The sequence below is a fragment of the Lampetra planeri genome, chromosome 44 (genome assembly GCF_965212315.1).
Source record: "Lampetra planeri chromosome 44, kcLamPlan1.2.h2, whole genome shotgun sequence".
Taxonomy (NCBI): domain Eukaryota; kingdom Metazoa; phylum Chordata; class Hyperoartia; order Petromyzontiformes; family Petromyzontidae; genus Lampetra; species Lampetra planeri.
In genome coordinates this window covers 2,445,215-2,458,219 of record NC_136150.1, presented here as the reverse complement: position 1 = coordinate 2,458,219, position 13,005 = coordinate 2,445,215, and the positions used below count along the sequence as shown (strand labels likewise).

At 48.5% G+C, this 13,005-nt stretch overlaps 1 protein-coding gene across 2 annotated transcripts in view; it reads left to right on the top strand.

Annotated features, from left to right (window-relative positions):
• The window catches only part of GRIPAP1 (GRIP1 associated protein 1), a 34,897-nt gene that overhangs the window by 5,528 nt on the left and 16,364 nt on the right, over window positions 1-13,005 (top strand). For both annotated transcript variants that reach the window (XM_078614372.1, XM_078614370.1), the window contains exons 2-14: window positions 540-606; window positions 4,104-4,165; window positions 6,119-6,145; window positions 6,870-6,977; window positions 7,863-8,010; window positions 9,355-9,518; window positions 9,844-9,892; window positions 10,001-10,071; window positions 10,282-10,329; window positions 11,283-11,314; window positions 11,517-11,564; window positions 12,210-12,309; window positions 12,923-13,000. In XM_078614372.1, coding sequence (XP_078470498.1) covers window positions 540-606; window positions 4,104-4,165; window positions 6,119-6,145; window positions 6,870-6,977; window positions 7,863-8,010; window positions 9,355-9,518; window positions 9,844-9,892; window positions 10,001-10,071; window positions 10,282-10,329; window positions 11,283-11,314; window positions 11,517-11,564; window positions 12,210-12,309; window positions 12,923-13,000 — 1,002 coding nt within the window. The remainder of the gene's footprint in view (window positions 1-539; window positions 607-4,103; window positions 4,166-6,118; window positions 6,146-6,869; window positions 6,978-7,862; window positions 8,011-9,354; window positions 9,519-9,843; window positions 9,893-10,000; window positions 10,072-10,281; window positions 10,330-11,282; window positions 11,315-11,516; window positions 11,565-12,209; window positions 12,310-12,922; window positions 13,001-13,005) is intronic.

Here is a 13,005-nt window from a genome sequence, read left to right as displayed (position 1 = left end):
CAACAACCGCGCAGTGAATTGAGTCCGCAGAGTCGCGTGAGTCCGGCGAGACAAGCGAGTCGGCGTGCCATCGCGATGCCGTACAACGTGACCAGGTCGGCGGCCCTTTACATCTCCAACCAGCCCCTCGAAAAAAAAATCGGACACCCATATTCGTTTCTACTCGTTGACGTGTTGCGCGTTTAAATAAATAAAAAGCAGTAGTGTGCCGGCCTACCCACCTCGTCTCACATCGGCAGTGACGAGGTGAACACGACTGTGGGACCCACGTGCCGTGACTGTGCCCCAAGACTCCGGTGTGATCTCGCACCAGGAAGTACACTGGATTGCGTTCCGCCCACGTGACTTTACCGAGAGAACCAAGAATAATGATAATATTGTTATTGTGGGAACAAGACTGCGAGAACGTTTCCATTAAATTTCTGTCGTGGTTTAGCGAACATCTCCGAAAACCCATTTTCCGGGAGACTATTTTTGTTGCGAGGTTCAAAATGATGCCCCGGTGGTAATGGATTATATTGCGCTTTAATTTGTTGCAGGCTCAGCTGCTCGAGTTGAGAAAAGACAACTACCAGCTCACAGATGAGGTCAAGAAAAATCAGACAGGTGAGTTGCATCCGAGAGCTCCACTCATCAACTACCACATCGTCCCACGCAGCTTCTACGTCATGATAATCGGAGAGGTGGAGGCGCCTATCACAAACGCTGGGCACGAATTTGAGATTTGGCTCCGGATGGTAGAGGGCAGAACGTTTGTAGAGTAAGTCTTCGTTCGACGCGGTAGTAGATGCTTTTCTGAAAAAGTGCCGCTTTAAGCGAAAAATGCGTCAAGCGAAAAACAATTTTCCCATAAAGAATGTCACAATAAAGTTTGGTGAGCTACGATGTACGCGCACGACACAGTGAGATGGCGGGACGGTTAACTGAAGATACGCCGCCACGTTGCTGTATCATTCCCCCCGTTACTGTATCACTGCACCGCTCGCCGCGCAGCTCAAGAAAGTAGTCCGTCGCGTTGCAAAGGTGCGCGTTCCGCCTTGTATGAACACCAACGCGTTAAGCGAGGACTTACCATATTAGTATTACTACTTATTATCTACGAAAGCCTCACCAAGTATCGTGACTCTTCCAGGAGGGGTCCTGCCAAGTCCTCGGGCAATGATTGTCAAGTAGATCCCAATTAAATAATTTTCTGGTCAATTATCATAATTGTACCCTGACGCCAGCACAATGGCCTAACCTCGCCAACGATGTCGCATGATCTTTAACATCCACTGCTAAGCACACGGCGTGTGGTTTTTTGTTATGATTATTGCACCTGTGGTCATGTCCAGATTTGGGTTTTTAAGGTTGTGGGAGGTGAAGGGAGTGATGCTCAACAAAGATACCATTTTGAGGATTTGTGGTTTGGAAATTTGAGTGGAGTGCACAATGCTCATATATTGGTGAGTAAAACACACTTTGTAATTGTCATATTCATGGACTTAATCACAAGGGTGGAAAAGAGGTAATGGAGATGATAGATAACATTTTGGCATTATGATTCCAAGGAAATTGCACTAAGAATCATAAATATACCTCAATTTGCTGATTCAATGTATCCCAGCACTTCTACAGATATCTTGGCTCATGAAGTCTTGCGTAGTTCCACTATAACGATAATAACAATGTCACAATATTTATGCATGGTACATTTGGCATACATATCAATATGTCAATTTTACGAAAATGAACTAAAATAGTATTAATGTAATCAATTAATTCCATTGTATTACGGTTAACTGCGCCAAAAATGTGTCATCTTGTACAGTACCGTACACGCACAAATCTAACACGCCAAAGTAGATAAATATTTCAATTCCATCGACACGCGTGTTGGTAAATAATTAACGAAGTTGTGCACCGAATTAATAATGGAGGAGCTGATAACCGCTGCCCTGCGGGGGTGGCGCGTCCGTGTGACGCGTCCGTGTGACGCGTCCGTGGGGCGCGTTCTGTCTCCCACTGCCTCTCCGTGTTTCCCCGCTGATTTCGTCAAGGAGCGTAAACCATCACGCCAACTCCGGTCACCCTCGCAGCAGCAGCAGCGGCTCTCGGCTCGCGCGCTTTCGGATGCGCTCCTACGGCCGTCTGGAACGCTCTTCCTTTCCATGTTAGGAAGCCACTGAAGCTACGCACTTATAAATCCTCTCGATCGAAAACTCATTCTTGTACAACTTCTTCTTCGGTTTAGTTTTGTTGTCCTTCTCCCCGCGCCTCGGTTAGTTCGGTACGGTGGTGTAAAAGAAGTTCAAAGTACGTACATACATAGGCCCCTGCTTGGGTGGTTACCTGCATGACCCCTGTCGTGTATATTTTTCATAAATGTTGACACGCACACGGGTTATCTCACTACACCCCCCCCGCCCACTTACGTATGACCCCCCCCACCTCCCACGGCGCGTCTGTGATGGTGATGTACGCCGATTTGCCATTGTCACATTTGACATGTATTAATAATGATAAAAAAATATTTCCGGGTTTGCATTCCATACACGATGCCGTTTAAACGCACCGGCATGCAGGACACCGTGTGCAGAGCCTTTTGTTCTTCGCAAGGCTTATTCACATTCACAGGCCTTGTTAAATTGGGGCGCCAATTTTGGCATGATGTTAGCTACCTCACCTGGTATACAGGAGGTCGCAGGTTAAATCCCGACCCCGACGTCTGTTGTATATTTGGGGTTTGCATGTTCTCTCTCTCTCTTCCCGTGGTCACGTGGCTTTTTCTCTGGGTCCTCCGGTTTTTCCCTCCACATTTAGAATCGACGTCACGTGTTTTAGAGTCTTTGGCCGCCATGAATATCCACGTGATAAGCCACTTCGTTGAGCTCTCATTTCTGATACCCAGCTCGCTTCTGAAAAATAGTTATATAACTCAGTGGGCCTTACCTGGTCAAATAAAAAAAATATAAATTGCAGCAGGTTCACAACATCGATCACATTTGGCAACGTGTTACTTGTCCACACAATGCGACGGTGTAAAGGATGAGGCTGTTTCTAATGCTGGTGACTCATTGTAAACTCAACGACACACCTCACCGCCAGTTCAAGTCCAATATACACAAAAGTAATAATAGGGTTTTTCCCCTTTTTTCTGGCAACAAAACTGAAACCTTTTGACAAGGATTCATGTCTGCATTAACCACAATACTTGCAGTCAAAATGCAAACAAAAACCACACTATGATAATATATGCATTGTCCTTGAAACTGATTGGTCCACACCAAGGGACAGCTTTGTTTGCATTTTGACTGCAAGTATTGTGGTTAATGTAGACATGAATCCTTGTAAAAAGGTTTCAGTTTTGTTGCCAGAAAAAAGGGGAAAAACCCTATTATTATATTTTGGTACTGGCAAAGGAGGTCTAATGATGTAGATACCCAAAAGTGTAAAGCGGCTAGCTAGCAACAAACAGCACTATCACGGTTGCAGTAGGTAAGAGTGTAGCGTGTTTCCTGGCTTGAGCAACGTGATACGTGCCTGGGAAAGAAAACGATTGGAGGGAATTCCACAGCGGAGCAGTACGTGGGAAGAATCGGAGAGATACGTGTGTTGACCTGCATTGTGTTGAGTCGATGAATGATTGAGTGTGTGTTGTTGTGACCTGCAGTGTGGTGGTTGAACACTGTGTGGATGAGACAAAACGGTGCGTCTGGTAGATTGAGTTCTCAACATGAGTGGAGGAATCAATGAGTGAAGTTCACAGGCAAAGTAAGCATGGTGGTGGTAGCGATATAAGAGTGATAGGGTGAGTGGGGGTGAGTGGGTGTTTTAATGTGCAGTGTGGTGGTTGAACCCAGTCTGGATTAGATTTAAGCAGTCGGTCGACGAGTCTGGCAGAGTGATTTCTGAAACGTTGAGGTTTTCCTTTCTCCACACCGGCTGAGTTTATTTCATTTTTTGCAATACCCTGAGATTTCCAACTCGATCGTTCTGCCTCAACACGTCATATGGTTTGGCAATGGTTTCAGGGAGTCGCCGTAACCAGAAACTCGATGCAATGGTTGTTATTTCCAATAACTGTACATTTCTTTTTCCATTTGTCTCTTTTTTCTTTTTAGAATTGAATGTCTGTCGAAACAAGGTTGCTGTTCTGGAAAAAGATTTGGCCAAAGCCCAGAAGGTATAGTTCAAGCACCTTTCTTTAACAACAACAATAACCATCATCATTACGCTCTTCACGGATTCTTTGTTTTTCTGCAGTCCACGTTAAAACGGGATGAGAGTTCCCTCTTCGGGGAGTGAGGGGGGAGCGAGGGAGGGGGGGGAGCGAGAGAGGGGGGGAGCGAGGGGAGGGGGGGGAGCGAGGGGAGCGAGGGGAGGGGGGGGAGCGAGGGGAGGGGAGAGCGAGGGAGGGGGGGGGGGAGCGAGGGAGGGGGGGAGCGAGGGGAGGGGGGAGCGAGAGAGGGGGGGGAGCGAGGGAGGGGGGGAGCGAGAGAGGGGGGGGAGCGAGGGAGGGGGGGAGCGAGGGAGGGGGGGAGCGAGGGAGGGGGGGAGCGAGGGAAGGGGGGAGCGAGGGGAGGGGGGAGCGAGGGAGGGAGGGGGAGCGAGGGAAGGGGGGAGCGAGGGAGGGGGGGAGCGAGGGAGGGGGGGGAGCGAGGGAGGGGGGAGCGAGGGAGGGAGGGGGGAGTGTGATAGGCACATTGTATCTCTCTCATAAAGAGGCAAATGTGGAGGGGGGTGGGTAGAGCAAATGCAAATTCCACTCGACTTCTCGGATTACATGGTGGCACATAATTTGTTAAATAGTTTTGGGGACCCAGAGCACATTTCTGTCACAAACAGGTGATTGCATGAGACTCCCAGTCATGCAGCTTGAGCCGGGCCAGCCCACCATTTAGTTTCTTAATGATCGCGAGCAGAGAGGGACAGGAACCTGGACAGCTTGAAGAACGACTGGAAACCCCCTGGCCTCAGTATGGTATCGTAGGATTCAGAGCAGGTCAGTGAAGCAGAGAATGTAGGTCGCGTTGAAATTAAACTAAACTTTAAATCCCACACACCACTGCTGGAGCAGACGTCTGCCTCTGCCTGAAACCACTTTGGGGCTCTGCAAGCCTCTCCACACTTTGCCCTTGCACGCTTGGGACCTTTCCTGGCAAACGCTTGAGAGGGTTCATGCCCTGGTCGTCATTATAATCGGTGCAGTCCCCCAGAACCTAGTCTTTGGTTCGGGCAGTTATAATAGTGCACATGTAGGGCAGCCTGCGCACAATAACAATCCTCCCTCAGACATTTGTGCTGGAGGTCAATCCTGCCCTAGGTTCCAGATAAATTTGTTCCCGCCTCCCCGTACATGAGTGACTGGCCATTCACAGGCGATGGCCACTTTTTTCAGCCATTGAGGCTCTAAGTTGGTTATGGCGTCAGGCCCCCGCCAATGTAGTTTGGGCTTAGACTGGTCTCGGCCGGCTTAGACCGGTCTAGGCCAGCTTGGACCGGTCTCAGCCGGTTTAAACCGGTCTATGCCAGCTTGGACCAGTCTCGGCCAGCTTAGACTGGTCTCAGCCAGCTTGCGAACCCCCACCACCAACAGTGGAGGAATGATAGGGTGCATCTTACAGGTGACAAAAAAGTCGTGGTTGATATAGAAGCTGGAGATGATTCTTTTTCCAGGGAGGAGATTTATTGAGAAGAGCTAAGGACCCTTTTGGGACACCACAGTGGCAAGGTGTTTGAGTGCTTTCAGAGGTAAAAGTTTAACCAAGAGAGTAGTGTGGTAGAGATGCCAACATAGTTTGGGAGGCGTTTGATCTGATTACATGTGCTCTTCGCGAGATATCGTATCGCCTTAAGGACCGATGTGCCATTAATATTATTGCTCAGCTTGTTAGATTTTTGCATGCATTGCATGTGCCTAAAATTCTGTTATAGAATACAATAATGCGTGTGCATCATGTGCAAATTGCTGCCAACCTCACAAGAATCCACCGTCTTTAAATTGCAAAACTTTGCTTCTTTGTTAAAATTTGCATCGAATTTTGTTTGCGAGTACGCCGTTGCCCTTTCATGATAAAATCGTGAGACTGTTTGACGCTAACTTTCGTCAAATTTGCTGCCGTTATTTTCCTTATAGACGGTCGCCAAAAGCAAGAAAGCCCAAGTGAGTGAAGTCGTTGTCGCCGGATGTTTTTTTATTTTCATCGTTATAATATTGACAGGTCACTTGCAAACGAAACGTATATCCGCGTCTCTTAAGTTCTCACCTGGTTAAACAAAATGAACGTGAAACTAGCCTGCGCTCGTTCCCCTGCCGCCAATGGCAGAGCCAGGATTTTCAGGTGGGGGGGGGGGGGCAACCCCTCCAGCAATGAACAATGATAGAGGAGTTGTTAGTAAGTAAGGACTTGTCCCGTGCTTTTTATTCAACGCGTGTGTGGACATAGCGCAGCCATCGATCGAGGGTCGAATTCGAACCGCGTTGTGTGATCGGCATCGCGCTCGCTGAAGGTGTTGATGCCTTCAGGGAAGTCGTGTGCTGTATAACGCAACTACGCACAAGTCTGTGAGTCGCTTATAACCGCTTTGCCGTTACTTATTGCCAATTATGGACTCAGACTATTGTCCTATCATCTCATAGAGTCCCTGGCACGTAATAATATGCTACACAGTGGCAGTGGGGGTTGCAAAATGCCGATTTATTACTAATAAACCTCCATAAATGCGATCGAAAAAAGGGATTTCAATCGGATCATTGGGGGGGGGGGGCACGTGCCACCCTACTCCCCACTGGCTCTGCCAGTGCCTGCCACCCTGTTGGCAAGGGAGATTGTGGTGTGCGGGTGCGACACTTAACCGTCGTGTTTTGACGTGTTGGCTCCCGCCAGGAGGTGGAGGCTCTGCTCGGTGAGAATGAAATGTTGCAGGCCAAGCTGCGCAGTCAAGAGGAGGACTTTGGCATCCAAAACACCACGCTCATGCAGGAGCTCAACAAGGTTCGCATGCCACGCGCGGCACCTCCAGACTCGAGTGGCTCACCTCTCGTTTTGCCCGTAAAGTCAGGGGTTCGCTCGTTGTACTCTTAGGTTTTTTTTTCTTCGGTAAAGTCACGTAGGTAAAAAATAAATTAAATAAAATGACGACGTTTCGGAGGCAACACAAGCTTCCGTCTTCAGGTGGAACCGTCACAGCAAGATTACTGTGTCAAGTGAAGAGAGCTCTAATTTAGTTGCTTTTTCATTTATTCATTTTTACCTACGTGACTTTACCGGATAAAACAAACAAAGAGTATGAATCCTTGCAGTCACGAAAACTTCAAAGCTCGGTTCTCTCGTTGTTGATGGACTATCAACACGACATCGGTCGGCCCGCCGCTCGGTGGCGGTGACGTCACCACGGCGCTCGTGCCGTGCTCGGTGCACTTTGTTGATGCGCGCAAACACGCGCGTGAAACCGCAAAACTGTTACAATAGCGTTTTGTTGCATGAATCGATGGGCTGTAATTTTGAACGCGTTCGTCAATGAACACCGTTGCCTTAAAAGGGGGATCTTTTTTACGAATTGACTTAAATACATACGAAAATAAGCTTTCTCTTTCGTCACTTTATCTCGTCGCTTTATCGCATCACTTTCTCACATCACATTCTCTCGCATCGCTTTATTCCATAGCTTTATCTCGTCACTTTATCTCGTCACTTTCGCTCTCTCACTCGATGCAACAGTCATGTAGAGAGTTCCAGATGCTATTCGCGGATTAGCCAAAATCGCGGATAGCCACGAATAACGTGGGAATGCCCGTGCTCCGGTATGCAAAGAAAGGGGCGACCGTCTCGAGCTTGCGCCCCGCGTGTGTGCCCGCCCCCCGGCCGTGCCCGGCGCAGCTGTGCTCTCAGCTGGAGCAGCTTGAAGAGGAGAAGCGCGCCGGGAAAGACGCCGCGGCTGGAGGGGCGGCCAGGGTGGCTGTGGCCGTGGACGGGGAGATCCGCAGGCTGCGGGCGGAGAACGCCGCCCTTCTCAAGAACATCGCGGGTACACGACGGCCTCCTCGCTTGCTCCCGGGATTGGAGAATATCCACGGCGCAAAGGACGTTTTGCACGGCGTCTCCAGCAGGGTTTACCCCAAACTCCGGTCCTAGCCACCCACCCACCCACCACCACGCGTCGTCGTTCTCGCGTTTGTCGATTTTACTCCTCCCCGTTAAAATGTAAATTAACTCTTTCCGTGCTGGACGTGCCGGATGATTGTCACCGAAAACACATTCCCATTTACGATGACGTACGTCATCAGTTTTTCTTCCGATTCCATTCTGATGACGTACGTGTACATCATCAAAACTTAACCGGAAGAAAAAATAAAATAACTTTACCGAGGCTCCCACAAGGCCATGCGGGAGGGGCGTGTGGCACAGTTTGGCACCAGCGGTCATGTCGCTACAGTTCTCTGCCGTGAGTAGTGTCTTTAATACCCGTACCCTACCCGATACCCGGCTACGGGTACCCGTTTGCGACCCTGGTGCGGCCGGGTACGGGTAAGGAATCAAAACCCGTTTGCGACCTCTGGTGCAAGCCTTCGACGCTTCGCGCGGCTCGAAGAGTGCATCTAGCCTGGCACAAGCGCCGTGTGGCGATGTCACCGCCACATTATTGGGTGCGCCTTTGAAAGAGTGGTGGCACAGTGGTTTATGGAAGGCTACGGTGGAGACTATCTGAACTCGTGTCGGATCTTCCCTCGGGGTGGAGTCCACCTTCAGTGAATCACTGGTACAGTGCGCCCACGTTAGCCCCGGGGAGACGAGAGGTGACTCGCCGTGGGGTTGGCCACACGTTACCTTGATATTTACGGACCGCATGTGCGTTGATTGTAGTAGTGGATTTGGGGAACATTTGATCTTGTGCTATCGTACACGTGGTGTCCGATTCGCACAGTTGGCTACGTGCGGTGCGAAAGAAGTTCAACATACATCAGTACGTCTCTGTGAACGATGAGTCTGACGTAACGATGAGCAAAATAGTTCGGCAGACATTTACATTTCTTTCGTGTCTTTGGTACTCGACACGTAATATATGTTTTTATATATTCTTTTGACACAACCTGGCATTGCAAGGAAACTCTGGACCGGTTGCAACATACAGTACCTCATCAGCAGAGTCAGGCTTGCTTGAACCCATGCTGCTGAACCCCCAGACAGCAAGGACCCTTTAAGACATTGATCGATTCAAAATCATATCCAGTGATGTATAACACATCAACAAACTAATGTTTGTGTGTGCGTTGTGTGTTTTTTGGTGCTCGCTTAAACAGCACTTGCCCCAACAGTCTGTTGCGGCTATACGGCAAGTCTTTGTCTCTGCGTGTGGTTTTTTTCCGCGCAGCATTGCAAGATAAGCACATTCACGATCTGGAGAAACTCGGGGAGAGCCGCGCGAGCGTCAATCCGGCGGAGGAGAGCGACGAGGCGGACGGGCAGGTGGTGAAACGCGACTGGACGCTGGACGACGGTGACACCGATGGAGACTCCGACGATGTCGCCAAGCAGGTGGCACCCCCCCCCGCCACGGCCCGACCTCACGGCACGGGATGTAACAACGCGTAGTTCGCTCGCAACCGATTTGACGATCGACATTTGATTTTCTGAGTCGGATCGTCGCTAGAGTGGATCGGATCACTCGCCGGTCACTCTGGTGGTGCTGCTGAAGCGGCAATGCGGTGGCACGTTCGATCGTCGCGTGACAGCTTGGTTGATTTGGCCGTGCCGGGTGGCGGAGGGGTGTGACGACACACGGTTGGTGTTTTACTCGAGGCGGCGATCTGAACACAAAAATGTGCGATGAATCGACGTATTTATTTTTATTTGTTTACAGCTGCAGAGAAGGGTGTCGAATCTGGAAGCCCAGCTGAAAGAGTTTAATGGTACGTACCTATTGCTTGTGATTATATAAATGTCCATGTTTTGAGCTGATATTATTATTTTGAAGATGTATGGGACATTTGCAAGGCAATGCTTGTGATGTTGTGCAGACCTGCAGCTGAAATTCGCTACAGAGAAAGAGGAAAATGAACTGCTCAAGGACCAAATCCAGGCAATGATGGTAAAAAAAATTTTTAAATCCGTTGAGCATCACCGTGTGCGGTGTTTCATTTGCGTTCACAGCGATGGTTTGTCGTGCACACGTGTGACGGCGTTTGCCCTTGATGTGCAACGCCGTGTACGTGATCTTTACCGGACATCTGTGAAAAGAGCTTCACGGTTCATCGGATTCCTCCGGTCTAAATAAATATTTTCATTCTGATTTTGGCAGCTTTCAAAGGAGAAGGACTTTGCCCAAATGCAGGAAGACATTTCCAAGGTGGGTACTGTTCTTGAAATTTGCCACCCATAATTCTGGTACGATTATGACCATATCACCCACAATGCACCCTGAGTGTCCAGGTCATCGTCAATGAGAACACTTCTTTGTGTCGGTCCGTCATCACTGAAGGTCACCTGACCTGCACCACACACCCCCGATTGGCCAGGTTCGAAATTCCTGCCAAACGATTGACCAATCGGGTGCGCTCAATTCAGATGGCGGGAGTGACGCTCGTGTGAAGTGGAAAATGTAATGTTTTTTGATTGGGTAGCTCCTTATTCGAAGGAGAAAGTGTAAATGATTTTGTTTCTCCTAAACTTAAGGGTGTTGTTAATTCTTGGAAATTTTCAGGTGTAAATTTTGTCTTTAACCTTTTGGCCTTGTGTTTTTTTCAGTCATTATTTGCACTCCCATCTGCAGCGTAGTTTTCTAGTGCCACGCGGTCTGTTGAATATCTCTCAATCGCCTCAAACCTGCCGTAAATCACGTGGCTTCTGCTGTGTGTCCCACCCCCATTGTGAACCTCTCCCCTCTACCCCCCCCCCCCCCCCCGTGTCGACAGACACTTTCCTGTGCACCGTCGAGACCCTTTTATAGCCTCTTCCTGTCATCTTCCCAAGCCCCTTCGCTCCCGTTTTTCAGTTCCCTTTTCCATCATTTTACACTTATTCACCACCATTTCTCGTCTCTCTTCTCTTTTCCCCCGTTCCATTTTTATTTTTCCCGTGTGTAATATCCTTGGCTCTTGCCGCCCTTCGCGTGGTCTGAAAAAGTTTGCTCGTGAAACGCTTGTGGCGCAAATGTGAAGTGCCTGACAGTGGCACTTTTTTAAGCATTTTCGTACATTTTGATTCGGTCCATTTTGTGCTCGGTTTAGGGCTCTTTACCAGCAAACCGGGTGTTTTGTGGAAAACGATTTTAAACGTTGCGTCTGTTTTGTGTATTCGAAGGTCACGGATAAATTAAAAAAGAAACAAGAAAGGTAATGGTCAACAGCTCCACACTCAGACACGACACAGATAAGAGAGTAAAACTCAGCCGAGAGCCCGTACGCATTATGTCTTGAGCCAGTCCCGCTCTGATTCGTTTCACGATTGTGGATTGTGGTGACACATTTCCTCCTTGTGCCGCTGGATCTCACTCGTCTGTAAATGTCTCTGCTGTTGACTTTCTTCCGTTTGCAGCCTCCTGCAACTGCAGAGTGAGAAGGAGTCCCTGTACACGGAGAGCAGGTACGTGTCTTCACTTGCGGCGTGATTTGTGAAATTCAAACAGCTCGTTTGGTGATCCTGCGTTGGTAGTTGGGGCACACAAAGAGCACATTTGACAGACAAACGAACTCAACCCATTCGTCAATAACAACAGTGTGTGGCCGCAAACTAAAATATGAATACGGTAAAACCTCGATACACGTACATTCAATAAACTAAGTTTCTGTCTCGTGAACTTTCGATTGTTTTACCATTGCTTTACACAAAAAGCTACAAATAAAGTTAAATAATACATGGACTGACACGCACAAATAAATAATAATTTGGTGAATCTACAGTGCTATATAAATAAGAATATTATTATATTTCGTCATTATGTGTATTTTATTTATGTCAGTTGGAATACTGCACAGCATAAAATAAAACATTATTTTCACTATAAATTTTCTTTGTTTACAATATAAAACGTTCTGAAGTGTTTATAGTACGAAATGATACGTTGCGAAGGCTGAGGAACGCATGCTCACACTCCAACATGTGGGAATCGTCACCGTAAAAAACGGCGGTCTGATTGATGCGTCGCTACAAGCCGACAAATGAGAACTCTCGTTTGGGAAGAGATTTTGTTCTACTTTGGACGAAAATTACCACTTTGTTTTCAAACAGATCAAAACTTGAAGAAGTCCAAAGGAGGAACGAGGAAGAAATCGGTGACTTAAATGTAAAAATGCAGAAGGTGCAGAACGAGCTGAAGAAAGCCATGCAGGTAAGTCGTGTGCTTTTTGATGTCAAATCACCACCCAGTCAGATCCACAGTTACAATAAATGACCGCCACTCTCAATCCGCTCATGGATCAAGGCCCCTCCCCATGTCATGTTGGCCACGAGGAGGGGGGGAGGGTTTGACCATACTTCTCCCACGATGGTTAGTGCAGCTTAATGAAGGGGCGAAGGGTAGCAACATCTTTGATGTCACTTGCCACTGATTATTCAGCCGTGGCCCTGGGGAATCGAACTGGGATCCAGCGGTTCGTAGCGCAGTGCACGCACCGCTGTGCATGCCGTTGCAACCCCCGTAAATCCATACCTGTCAACCCGTTATCAGTGCCGCCCTTGTTACAGGCCAATTCAGACCTTGTTGGTCACCCCGTGCCCTTATCAATCTCAACGTTCATCCTACATAGTCCCATCACAAGGGAGAAACACAAATTTAAAAAAAGTGTCTTTGCCTTTATTGAAACGGCTGTACGCCGTATGGACCTGAAAACTCAATTTCCCTGTACAAGAATACGGGGTAAACTGTACGGGTTGACGGCTATGCAAATAAATGTCATCTTTCACTCGAAGCGAATCCTCTGCCCGTGTATGTTCCCTCTTAGGATGTCGGTGAGCTGAAGGAACAGTTGAAGAAGCAGCGGCAAGAACGCGACGAGGCGCTGAAGGCGAAGGGCGATGAGGTGAG